The sequence below is a fragment of the Pleurodeles waltl genome, chromosome 4_2 (assembly GCF_031143425.1).
Source record: "Pleurodeles waltl isolate 20211129_DDA chromosome 4_2, aPleWal1.hap1.20221129, whole genome shotgun sequence".
NCBI classification, from domain to species: domain Eukaryota; kingdom Metazoa; phylum Chordata; class Amphibia; order Caudata; family Salamandridae; genus Pleurodeles; species Pleurodeles waltl.
The window spans coordinates 461,943,889-461,957,587 of record NC_090443.1 but is presented as its reverse complement, the minus strand read 5'-3'; the positions used below and the strand labels follow the sequence as shown (position 1 = coordinate 461,957,587).

At 41.6% G+C, this 13,699-nt stretch overlaps 1 protein-coding gene across 2 annotated transcripts in view; it reads left to right on the top strand.

Moving 5' to 3' along the window:
* The window catches only part of COL5A3 (collagen type V alpha 3 chain), a 546,803-nt gene extending 541,511 nt beyond the window's left edge, over positions 1 to 5,292 (top strand). For both annotated transcript variants that reach the window (XM_069231786.1, XM_069231785.1), the window contains one exon: positions 772 to 5,292. In XM_069231786.1, the coding sequence (XP_069087887.1) occupies positions 772 to 918 (147 nt within the window). In that variant the 3' untranslated portion in view covers positions 919 to 5,292. The remainder of the gene's footprint in view (positions 1 to 771) is intronic.
* The last annotated feature ends 8,407 nt before the right edge of the window (positions 5,293 to 13,699 follow it).

Genomic DNA, 13,699 nt, shown 5'->3' with positions numbered 1-13,699 from the left:
ACATAACCCTAATAGAAGTCACGCAAGATACCCTATTGTAAAGAGGTGAAAGCAAGAAAGACATGGGGCTGATTTAAGAAAAGTGGTGCTGCATCCAATGCAGCGCCACTTTTCTTTCGTCTCTTAGAGCCTCACCTCTGCCACCATGTGTGCGCTGTATTTAACATACGGCGCACCATGGCGCAGGGTAGGGGCATGAGCGTCAAAATTGTGGATGCTATTAATGTGCCAAAATGTCGGCACTAATGCTGCACAGTACACAGGGGCCCATTGAAAGCAATGGTGTGCCCCCTTTTAACACCTGATCTGAGATGCCATTAAAAGTAGTTGCAAAAAATGACGCAGTGGAATCTCTTAATTCCACTGCACCATTTTTGCAGTCCCCCTAACAGGGAAACACCCTTCCTTGCATACATTATGCCTGGCATAGACATAATGTGGCGCAAGGGGTTGCAAAGAGGCTCAATGCCTGCTTTGTGCCACTTTGTAAATATGCGCAACAATTTTGGCCTCCTCGTGCCATATTAGCATAAACAAAATGCTAATCTTGCCAAAGGATGTGCTAGGCCCTCCTAAATCTTGGCCATGGTTTTTTGTGGAGTCATTACCACACATACAGCTCTAGTTTCTGATTGCATGTATTTTTTCTTTATTCTATCTCGAGGATAAAAATCTTTTTTATTACTTAACAATATGAAGTGAATGAGTGTGTCTCTAAATGCCTTGTTTGGATAACCTGTTAATCTCACCTATTTTATTTGCTTTTTCCAGCTCCGAAAAGGCAACGAAAGGACAGTGCTGGAGATCAGGTCATTCAAAGTTGAGCAGCTGCCTCTCAAGGATGTAGCCGTCTTAGACTTTGGAGACCCAAACCAAAAGTTTGGATTTGAAGTGGGTTCAGTGTGTTTCAATGGCTAAATTCTACAGCAAAGGGATTGTTTACTAAAACAAACAAACACAAAAACTCTGTGAAATACTGCATCAATAGCCACTCGTGGTATTTATCTCTGTGTTTGTTACTGTGGGAAATTTGTGGTATGTATAGTTACTAGTATGCAAATTGTTCACCCTTGTAGGGTTCGAAAGGTCACATGGATTGATGACCTAAAAGGCTCAATGGCTTTCAACCTAAGAAAGTCATTGGCAATGTCTTGTATTATAAAATTAAGAGAATAAGAACAACCAATGTTTTCATGCCATTCAACTGTTTGTGTTGGGGAACTCAGATGACTACCCCCAACAAAGATTTCGATGGTTCATTGATTCTGATGGAACAATGTGCAGGTTTTTTTCTACGACTTGGCGTCATTCTTAGTGGAAACATTTCAGTTCTATAACAATTTTTCAGGGAATTTGGTGCTTTTGGAAGGTGCTCAGAGTGCACCACTGGTAACTGAAGATATCCACAGGGATCAGCGAAGAGAGTTAAGGCATGTGATGTGGTCATCGATCCACACTTCTGCACCATGCCTTGCCTGTATACTTCAGATGCACTGGGAAGAGGGCTTCTCAAAGTGGAGGATTCATTTCTATGACCAGGATGCTGGAATGCAGAAAGCAACAATAAACAGGGTCAATGGATTCAGATATAGTGATTAATAAGATACATATTAAATAAATACAATACACTACAAGGAAAATTGAGACACATCTGAAAAAAGGACCCAAATCCTCTTTCTTCATCTCTTGCTAAGACTGGAAGGAAAATCAAAAGGATTTATGGTGAGGGAATCAAGGCAGAATACTGTTACACGGACAGCTTTCAGAAATATACACACTTCTCATCAGATTTGGAAAGCAACTAAATGGCAATGACATGTATTCACTGTGTGCTGAGGCCTTTAGTTACCACTTTAGAGTCCTAATATGTCACAGCAAAAACATGAATCATTCCCTTGCCCATCTTCAGTGATTAGACCAAAACATTACACTAATATCCATCTTAATTATTCTACTACACAGATAATAAAATGACATCATAACAATTACTAAATTGATTTAGATGAACTGAAACACAAACTGTGTTGGTGCCCTAGTGACGGTATCTGCAGGTGATAATATACTGGCCAATTATTAGTTGCAAGAAGTTACTACACCACACGTTTTTTGTTTTGTTTTTCTTTCCCCATTAATACAGTTTAACCCCCATTTAATGTGTACAAGCTCACGTTCGAGTATTGACATTTCAGGTTTGCCCAATATAATGACTGTACTCGTGACAGTATGCTTTCTTTTTGCCCGACTTTATCCAGAAATTGTCAACAGCCCACGATTTCAGTTCAAACCTTAATTGGCTTTGCTTAGTTCTAAGAAATAACTATTCAGAGGACTCATTTGGGAACACTCTGCAACATTCAGTTCGTACACTTGTAGCTTACAATTTCAAATCCCAATTCAAGGTTGAAAGTAATCATCGTTCTCCTTTATAGAATGTATAGTTTTTTTGGTTCCCTAAACTAAATTATTTAATAATGCACTTTGTCTCTCTGAATTATACAAGACCTCCATATCTGCTGTAAAATATTATTTTAGTCTTGATTTGAAAAGGTATTGTAGCCAACTCCATTAAGTCCGAAATCCAGTCTACAGGAAAAGCGAGTACTATAGAATTTTCTGCAAGTAGCAATATACAACTTGACTAAACTCCCTGGTAAATAAAAGTCCGGGGCTTATTTACAAGCCCCTTGTGCCACTGGTGTGTCACCTTTTATATGGGAGAAAATGACGTACCAGCGGTGCAAGGGGCTTGTAAATAAGCCCCTCAATGTTTTACTACTGGCCCTGTGAAACGTTTTCCACAATATTATGTGTTAATTCCAAAGGGGCCAAGTATATTGTTACGACACAATGAACCTCTTTGATGTGGCACTTTAAAACTATATAGCTGCAAAGAGACGCTGTGATACACATAGCAATGTACAGCAGATTGTGGCAGAGAATGACCATCTCGCATTTTCAGGCAAAATCATTAGCAGACAAGAAATGAACCTGAAAACTATTGACTAGTGACACAATCACTAAATATCATGAAGAAGGTGACTATGTATAGAACGCAGAGGACATGTTCTTCAACCCCAAATGTGTCAATATTAATCCCCATGACATCTCACCTACATTGGGTTTATGTGCCAGGGAATGACAAAGAACACTGGTTTGCCTACTGCACACTGTGGAAGAGGACAGAAAGGGCCAAAGACACTCCATGTGACCCAGGTTTTAGAAGGTGTCTGAAACCTTAAATGAAACCTGTGTTAACGGCCTGTGAGTGCCTCACATGGAATAGGAAATCTAGCAGTTACTAATTCCTGCTTTGCTCTTGTTTCACATGTTATCAAGCTCACCTCTATGAGGACTTTTGAACAAGGAAGGAAAAAGCTAATGTGAGGAACAGCCAATACCTGCAACATCACTTAAACTGGACATGTGCACTGGTGTCTCAAAACCCAATCAGAACCCCGTATTTGCTATCCTGCAACACATTTGCATATGTAAATGCCAGTATATCCCAACTGTCATGATCACATCCTTTCTCTCCAAGACCTGTTTGTTTGTGCAGCTGAAACCCATAAAGCCGTAAACAGCCATAAAATGGCATATATTTGTGTATGGGACAAGGCCGAGCAAGTGCAATCTGCATTTTTTTTTTCAAGGAGGAATCCTGCTTTTAGAAGTGTGCAAAGGCAGGTGAGCATCATCATCAACATTGTATATACCGCAAAAATGGCAAGGCAGGCAAAGACGTTAACGGTGCATTGTGGTGCCATAGCCCTTTGTCGATTGCATATGGTGCTAAACTTCACAATAAGAATTGCCTTATTTGAAGCACTGGAATACTTTCTACGGTTACATGTTTCACAAAGGGCAGAGGAAAAGACACAAATCAGACTGGGAGTGGGTTTCTGCTCCTATTTGTTCTTGAGGTGGTGTTCGGCATTTTCCACAGAGTTCCTAAAATAAATTTTCAAACAATGAATGATTTCATAAAACTTATTGATACAACCATCTGTAACCACAATGCATCTAAAAAAGAGAATTATCTCAAAGAAAACTGTTGTCATTTATACTATTGCTTAGGGAACTGTGTGAAACCTGTGGTATCAACAGAGAACCAGCCCAATCCATGATATCAAATGCACTGCAGAACCAAATGCTACTTTCACTCCCCCACCCCGCATGTTCCAGCCAAAGAATTGCTTTCTCACTAAATCCAGTAGAGTACATAACATGAGGAATCACCAAATCAAGAAGTACAGTTCATAGCATAGACAGACCCAACGCTTAATGTGTGCAAGAATGAGTGCTGATCCATAAAGCTCTGCTCAGAAGCCACGGCCGGGGAATTAAATGTCAGTGTGTCAAATACCAAGGATCCTTAGTGTTGAATCCACCTCATTCCCATTTAATCCACTTCCAGATACTCCCTGACCTTTTATCTCACTTTTGTAGGTTCCCGCTTTCTTCTTTTGTGGCAGTTTTTCCGTCTTTTCCTTCCTACCTATTTCTCCTTAATGTGTTTTCCCTCTCTTGGTCTTGGTAAATGTGTGATGAGTTAAAATAAGTGCTGGTCCCCAGAAATGAGTGGTGGTCCCCGTCGGCAACTGCTTCTTCAGATTAAGCACTGGACAGACCTTTTGCCCGACCGTCGAACTTCACAAAGTTCTAATATAAAGTCTGCCTATGTCCAATATACCGATGCAAGAGAATGGAGAGAGCTATAACTACTGGTGCCCCTTAGATTGCATGTATAACAAGATTAAGACACAGTATTAGCAGATCACACTTCAACATAAAACAAAATATAGCTGTCAAAGAATAGCGCCCTTTGATGCTTAAAATTCATCGTATTAAGGGAGAGAAAACACTAAAGAGCAAGAAATTATTATACGAAGAGCGCGTGCACACAAACACACACACACACACCCACACACACACAATACATAGCATTATCAAGAACGTGGACAAATCAATGTCCAGACATTAGCCCTGCATTGTTAACACTGAACACAGCTCCCCAAAAGAAAAGTCTGACAGGATTTGAGATGTAGGCCTTCACCCCACTCTCTGGTTTCAAGACCTTTTGAATATGCCCTCCTTATTGACCTTAGTGTCACTGAACATTGACTTCCTAGTTGGTACTACCCAACCCACTCTCAGTCTGCCTTGCTCCCTTAGCAATGAAAAGGTGCCCTCATGTTTAAACCAAAGCAGCAAATATTTTGAGCGTTTAACTTGTTTTTATGGTGCTAGCATTTGATATACCAAATCTGTATTAAAGACTAAACTCCAACCTAATTTCAGACTTGCGTTTTTCTTCAAGAATATTTTATTATACATTGGATGTGCTAGTTCTGCATCTGGAGTACAGAAGATTGATTGGAATATGACTCTGGCGTGCAAGTATTCCCCCCGCAAGCAGAACAGCCTTAGTAAGAGAGCAGTACGAGCTTTTCTGTACACACACAAAGGGCACAGGACAGTCAGCAGCAGCAAACGTGTCATCACAAAAATGACACACAACAGATGCAACAAAGAAAGCGGCAGGTCAGGTTTTCTTCCTAAAGACATGTATAATGCTGATAGTGGCGGTATACTACCCACACACACGGAAAACAGACAGAGCGTGGTCAACGGCTATGCAAACGTCCTTATGAGCATACAACAGGAACAACATGGCAGTGTCGAGTCAAACACTACCCACAAACATACACAACTGGTTCTGAATGGGTAGTAACAGTGTAAAATTGCAGCACAAACAAAGCAGAGGCAGTCATTTAAGTTTCCTCACACATGCATCACTGGTACAGCTTGAAGGCTATCCGGAGAAGTTTCCCTTAAACACAGCTCAGCAGTATTTTAAAGCCCCCCTCTCTCTCTCTCTCTCACACACACACACGCACACACCCACACACTTCTCTCTCTCTCTCTCTCTCTCTCTCTCTCTCTCTCTCTCTCACACACACACACACACTCAAATACACACACACACTAGCATGGAGAGAAACAGTGGAAGTTTCCATCAAAACACAAAGCACAGATATCATGGGCAGTATCAGAACAAAATTAAATAGACGTGCAGACGTGTGATATAAACGGAGGGTGAAATGCAAGCCTTGATCTGACACATAGCATATCACATGAACAGCATAGGCAGCGGCAGTGCAAGATTCCTTCAGGATCTGCACAGACTGAAGTGGGTAAACCGATTCTCACGCATAACATCACTGACAACAGCAGTACTTGCTTGCCTTTCCTATACTTCCCAAATACACCAGCGGCAAGGCAGGATGTATGGCTATTGTACTGGTGCAGCACGAACCTAGCTGAAAGGCAGTGGAGCATAGCACACAATCAAAAGCATAGATACCGCCAATAAGTCACTGGCGAAGTAGTAGGGTTCTGAGAGTGGAAGTGGGCTCATACTTCATCGAGATAAGATGTGTCTTTAAATCTTTCCTAACTGGAATAGGGCTTGGGCTAGTTCTAGGGACATGTGGATGTTGTTTAAGATTTTATGTATACAAATGGAGAAAGCCTTTATCTTGTTTTTTCCCCTTGTTTTGCACTGCTTATTCCTGAGTATAATGGAGTGCTCTGCTGGAGTGTGCCAAAAGCCACCGGAGGTGGTTAGCTTTTCTGCTGGAAGAGCAGGGGTGTTGGCCATTGTGGCTTTGTAGATAATGCAGCCAGCATTGAAGAGGGTGGGGTCAAAGGGAGTCAGTGGTGTTCCATCAGAGTGGGGGTGACATTGTTATAATTTTTCAAACTCTTAATGTGGCATATAGGATGTCCTTAAAGAGAGGTAAGTGTGGGGTCTAGGAGACCATGGAGTAGGGAGTTGCCATCATCCAGATGAGTGAGGATGAGTGTGAAAAATTGGGTTGTTTGTTGACTGGGTTATGAGCTCGGGCCAAGCAGCAACCACAATTTCTGTCAGGGTAAGGCACAAGCAAACCTCAAATTAACCTGTGCGCTCTCTCTCTTTCTGGTAGCTTGTCAAAAAACAGTCAGGCTTAACTTTCAAGGCAATGTGTAAAGTATTTGTGCAACATTTCAAACAGTAAACCAGTGAAACAAACACACTAAAGGATCCCACACCAGATTAGAAAAATAGAAATTAAGGTAATAAATAAAACAAGACCAAGATAACAAAAATCAAATAAGTAGAACTTACATTTTATTTTTTGAAAGAATAAACTGTAAAATAGCACTTAGAAGCCAAACACACCAACCAGGAATATCTGGTTGCACCAGACGGAACAAAATCTAAGGTTTAGATGGGCCACTATGGAGAGCAGACTGACTACTGGGACCCAATTGGGCCCGCTGAACCTAAGTACCATAAATCCGGTTTGCAAAGTGTTGCGTCAATTCCGAACCACTTTTCTCCATGCAGCAGCAGCAATGCATTGGTTCTGAAATGCAGTGAGGCTGTGGTGCGAGTTCCCAATGCGTCGACATTGAGGATGCTTTTGGTCAGTGAAAGCCATGCGTTGCTCCCTATTAGCGCAGATGCTGTGATGCAGAGTTTTGTCGATGTTGTGGAAGCTGCTGTCGACAGGGATACAAAGAACTTGCCCCAAGAAAAATGCCACAGTGACAGTTCTGAAGGCAATGCACTGGTTTTGAGATGCAAGTTACAGTGGTGGTGCGATTCTGGTTGTGCTGGTTCTGATATATACAGTAGAGGTGATTTGTTGATTTACTCCACGCATCAGTGGCAGTGCATTGGTTTTGCTCCTGCAACAGAGGATGTGTTGATTTCCCTGAAGCAAGCACCTGAGGCCCACTTCGAAGGGTCCAGGACTGAGTTGGCACCACTTGGCAGGACAGACTCACTAATGGAAGAGTCCAGGTGCAGGACTGTGGTGGTCGAAAGTCTGTTATGCCCCTGAGACTTCAGATCAGAAGGCCAGCCAACTAGTCCTTGGAGTCACTCTGGGTTCAAGTGATGCAGGTCTAGTCCTTCTAACCCAGGCAGGGGAACAGCAGGCTGTAGGGCAGCAAAGCAGGAGTCATTCGCACTCCCAGGCAAGAGGGCAGCAGGCACATATCAACACAAGAAATCAGAAATCCAGCAAAGAGCAGTACAGCATAGTGGCATGCCATCAGCAGCACAGCAGTTGTTCTTCTTGGCAGAGTATTCACAAGCCCAGAAGTGCACTGAAGTGGTGGTGTCAGAGGTCCAGTATTTATATCCAGTTGGGCCTTTGAAGTGGAGAAGACTTCAAAGACATGCCTTTGAACTGTATAGAGTACGTGCCCTTCCTGCCCTGGCTCCAGACTCACCAGAGGAGGGTTATGCAACCCTTTGTTTGTGGACAGGACGCAACCTATTCAGCTGTAAGTGAAGCTGTGCCCAGCTCCTCCCTCCCATCTTGCCCAGGATGGTCAATCAAGACCCATCAGGTCACACCTAAGCTTTCATTGTGTTAACTGTCTAGAGGGAATACACAAAGCCCAGCTTTCAAACCCCCCCCTAGGCATGTGATCAGAGATAGGTAGGAGGCACCAAATGGCTAAAGTAAGAAAACACCAACTTTTTAAAAGTGGCATTTTCAGAATTGTGATTTAAAATCCGACTTCACTATAAGTTAGGATTTAAAATTGTGATTCCAGGGACACCAAACATGGGAGGGCAGGGCGTATCTCTTCCCATTTGGAAATTATGCTTATAAGGTAACCACAATGATATCCAATGGGCGAGATTGTCCTTGCAGTATTGAAAAAACACATTTAAGAGTTTTTCAGAACTAGGACATGTAAAATTCCAAAGTACATGCCCAACGTTTTAGATTCATCACACCCTGCCCTTGGGGCTGCCTAGGACCTTTCTTAGGGTTGACTTAGATATTAAAAAGAAGGTTTGGGCCTAGCAACTGGTTTATCTTGTCAGAGTGAAATGGCAGTTCAAAACTGCACACACAGGCTCTGCAAAGGCAGCCCTCAGGCATGTTTAAAGGGCTACTTAAGTTGGTGGTACAATCAGTGCTGCAGGTCCATTAGTAGCATTTAATCTACAGGCCCGGGCACATGTACTGCACATTACTAGGGACCTCCGAGTATATTAAATATGCTAATTGGATATGTGCCATGTTTTAAGGAGAACAACGTTAGCAACACAAAAGGATGATGGACGTAGTGTTGAAACATTTCAAACACTCACCCCCAGTCACAGATCTGGGTTTAATCCATCATTCTTTTGCTCACCATACAACCCCAGTTTGGACCCAGCCATATGCAAGTCAGTCTTGAACCTGTTCCCCATGGGAACAGTCCAGCATGAACTGCCAGGCCAGGTCTTCCCTGAACCGAAAACAAGCATCCTATGACCGGTTTAAGGGTATCACCCTTCATCAGCCAGGCTAGCTTGAATCCAGTGGCACAGACGTGGGTCTCTTGCTCATGTGGAACATCTCAAAACACAGGTGTGAGTTTATGCTCTTTCTAGATGCAATGGACTGTCAGAGATCGAAACAAGGCAAGAATGTCAGAGATTCTAGGCCAGGTTTTCTGTTTATAATTCTGCCTTGTTGGACATGACTTTTCAATTTTCCCTATGTGAAATATTCTATTTATGTAAGCGAGGAAGGCATAGAAAGAAAATATACACCTTTCAATGCAAGATGGGTCACACCTAATGATTACATAATAGTTTGACAACCTTGAATCAACATCTCCCCAGATTGCCACAGGTTTTCAGGAAAAATTAAATTTAAACATTTATAAAGACTTTATATTATAAGTGTCATTATTTTAATCACTTCATTTTTTTCTAAATATTGAAAACCTTGTAGATTCTTAAATAATTACTTAACATGAAAGACACAATATTTGCTATTGTAATTCATAGGAAAGATCACCATTTTGAAAAGGTCACTAAATTTGCAGAAGGTACAGGGAAACAGTATGAACTACATACAGGTGGATTAAGAATTCATTTTCACACCTGTAAATGCCCTATTGCATGGTGCATTCATTGTGGAAGAAAAGCTTACAGCAAACGGTGTATGCATGACACGGACCTCACCTCTTTACTACCAATGTGACACTGTGCCTTCTCCAATATAGGTGAATTTTCACTTAAAAATTATAAAAATCCCCCTACTTTATTTCCCTCATTGTGGAAGGGAATGCATTGTTGAAATGGTATTATCTTCAATCCCTGTGGAAGGAGATCTGTTCCTGAAAATCAACCTTATACGCAAAAGTATTTTACAAAGTTGTCACTATTCTCTTATAATTGCTGTTTTGTACAGAAGACATCTAATTTGGTATAAAAAATAAAATACCCCAAAAAACGGTCTGGAAAGCTGTGGAACCTAATCTTAAATTGGACCACATTATCTGCTTCAGATACTCGGTTGTCTCCTAATTGATTGTCACATGAAGGGATCCATGCTCCTTTTCTCTTTTTACATTAATCAAATCAACAGATAACTTATCTAAGATGCTAATAGGTCCATTCCATAGAGCAAAAGTAGCATCACCTCAAAGATTTAACAATATATCAAAACACATCTTGCCGGTGTTTCATGGCATAGCTCTCTATCAGATGTAAATGGTTCTTAGGAAATGCAGATTTAATTTCTGATTTATTGCCTACTCTCAAGCTTATCATGCTGTGATTATCAATGCACAGGATATCCCCATTCAGGAATTCCCCTCATATCTAGCAGTCACCGAGGCCATGAGGCAGTTTTTTTTAAATCTCAAATACTTGACATTTCAAACAGTTAAAAAACTAATGAGATGGATCAGAGTTGCCCATAACTCTAAATATATTTTTTAAAACTCTCTACAAATCAAAATGTATAGGTAGAGTGAATTTGCATGCAAGGAAGAAAGAAAAATAAATATGCCTGACTAAAACCTTTTGCAAATTTAGATAAAGTTTCAATAGATTTACAGCCCAGTCTCCATAACCCCCACACATAATGACTTATTTAGAAGGTTCTCAAAGACACCACCAATTCTCTTCTCTTCTAGTATTTATTTTTTATTTATTGGAACTTTCAAAATATAACTTGCTATTACAAACCTACCCACAGTTTGAAAAATGAAATCATATGGAGAAAGCTATTAGCTTCCCAGACCAAATAGTTTTTCAGCTTGATCTATATATATATATTTTTGCTATTTTGATGATTCAAACCTTTCTGAGACTACTCTCAACTTGGTTTAGAAATCTCAAAATTACAAATGGAAATTGGCTCCCAAGAACTTGCTTCACTGCAGGTAGAACCAATTTAATTGTGAATTGTTCAGTGGATTTTTTCAATTTGATTACATTTTGCTATAGTTGTTATTGTTTATGTTCGATTGTTTTTTCATTTGATGTGGAACATAAACATTTCTGAAGAAGAATAGAGTGGAAGATTGACCTAGAAAGCGGAATATCTTCATCCACTGCCAGCAATTGATCAAAAGTACCATATCCTATCTGATAGTGGCATAGAACTGGAGAAAAAACAGCAAACACAAAAACATGGAAACAATAATAACAATATTTTAGCATTTGATAATCGTAGGCAAAAACTCCTGCAATTTGCTAAGAGGTACAATAAAACACTTAAAGTTGTAATTTTACCAACAAGCTATACTTTCAGAGTGGGAACTGAACTGTGTAAAAAGCGCAAAGATGAATATAAACTGATGGCAGTAGATGCAAATAGAAGGAACACACAAACAAAATAAAAGGTATAGAAACAGGAACAGGGAAAAGCGTGGTAGTGTCCCCTTTACCCAAAATATATATATATGTATATATTCAAAAGCAATTAACCATCCAAAAAATTACGCCACTAATAGATTCTCTAAAGCTTATTTTAAGAAATAACTCTTATTCTACCTGCAAACTAGAGTTTAATTTAATGGACTCTGTTGGAAATGGCCATTTTTGCAAGGTTATCCCCAAACTTTTTGCCTTCTTCCTCCTATTTTTTTCTGACCTATTTTTGCTGGTTTATTGTCTCTGCACACTTTACCACTGCTGATCAGTGCTGAAGTACAAGTGCTTCCTATGTAAATTGTATTGGTTTATCCATGATTGGCATATTTGATTTATCAGTAAGCCCCTAGTAAAGTGCACTAGAGGCAGTAGCAGCTCACTTAGGTCACACGGGGCGGGGCAGGTGGGGCTCATAGGGGGTAACATTTATTAAAACATTTTTTTTTAAATAAACACCTTACCGCCATGCGTCTCTCTGCTCCTCCGTCTCCTCTCTGCAGGCTGCAGGCACAGGCTCCCAGCCTGCCCTGCAGTCAATCCTGACACTGCTCAGAGCAGCGTCAGGATTTGGTGGGAGGGCCCAGCCAGGGCGCTCCCAGGCAGACTCGGAGCCTGTGGAGGCTCTCTCCAGCCCGGCAACTGTGTTACTGGGCTGGAGAGAGCCTACTACAAGTGTGTGTTTGGTCGACCCAAGACGGATGGCCAAACAAACATGCGCTGTGAGGGGGAGTGCTATGCACTCCCCCTCACTGCTCTTCACCCCATGGCCCCGTCCCTTTAACAAACGAAAAGATAATATTATAATTTTGTTTATTATTTTGTTTGCTGCTGCTGCTGGTGGGGGCGACGCTCCTCCACCCTAATGGAGTAGCTGCCCCTGACTAGAGGTGACCAGGGCCTGTAAATCAAATGCTACTAGTGGGCCAGCAGCACTGGTTGTACCACCCACATGTGTAGCCCTGTGAATATGTCTCAGACCTGCCACTGCAGTGTCTGTGTGTGCAGTTTTACACTGCCAATTCCCACACCTTCCCTTTTACTACATGTAAAGCATCCCTAAGGTAGGCCCTAGGTAGCCCCATGGGCAGGGTGCAGTGCATTTAGAAGGCAGGACATGTACTGGGGTGTTTTACATGTCCTAACAATGAAATACTGCCACATTCGTTTTTCACTGTTGCAAGGCCTATCTCTCTCATAGGTTAACATGGGGGCTGCATTTAAATAACCTTTTAAGTGCACTTTTCACTGTGAAAGCAGATAGAGGAATGGAGTTTGGGGTCTCTAAACTCACAATTTAAAAATACATCTTTTAGTAAAGTTGGTTTTTAAATTGTCTGTTTGAAAATGCAATTTTTAGAAAGCAGGCATTTTCTTGCTTAAACCATTCTGTGCCTCTGCCTGCTTGGGTATTCCACATCTGGGTCAGAGTGACACTTGGGCTGTTGTGAATTCCCTCTAGACAGTGACAGAAAGGGAAGTGGTGTGTAGCCTGCATATCCTGATGGGCCATCTGGGCTAGAGTGGAGGTAGGAGTGGTCACTTACACCTGAAAGGGCTGTGCCTGCCCTCACACAATGAAGTCTCTGACCCTCTAGAGTGTGTCTGGGGCCAAGCCCGGGCAAGGCAGGATCTTGTGAACAACAGAGACTTTCCTTTGACATATGCCCACTTGAAAGGCAGAAAGAGGTATAAGTAGTGGACCCAAAGCCCCAGACTTTTAGAATCTTTCTGGATCAAAAGGAACCTCCGCCAAGGAGAAGAGCTGGAGGAGGAGTATTACCCCTTTGCTGTGTGTACTTTGCTGGGTTGGCCTGCAGTTGCTGCTTCTGCCTTAAAAGATAGCAAAGTGTGAACTTTGCTGTGTATCCTGCCTGAGAGAGTTCCCCAAGGGCTTGGAGTAGAGCTTGCCTTCTGTTGGAAGTCTCAGGGACCCCAAAAATTTCAGTTTAATCTGCCTACAGCACTGGGAAC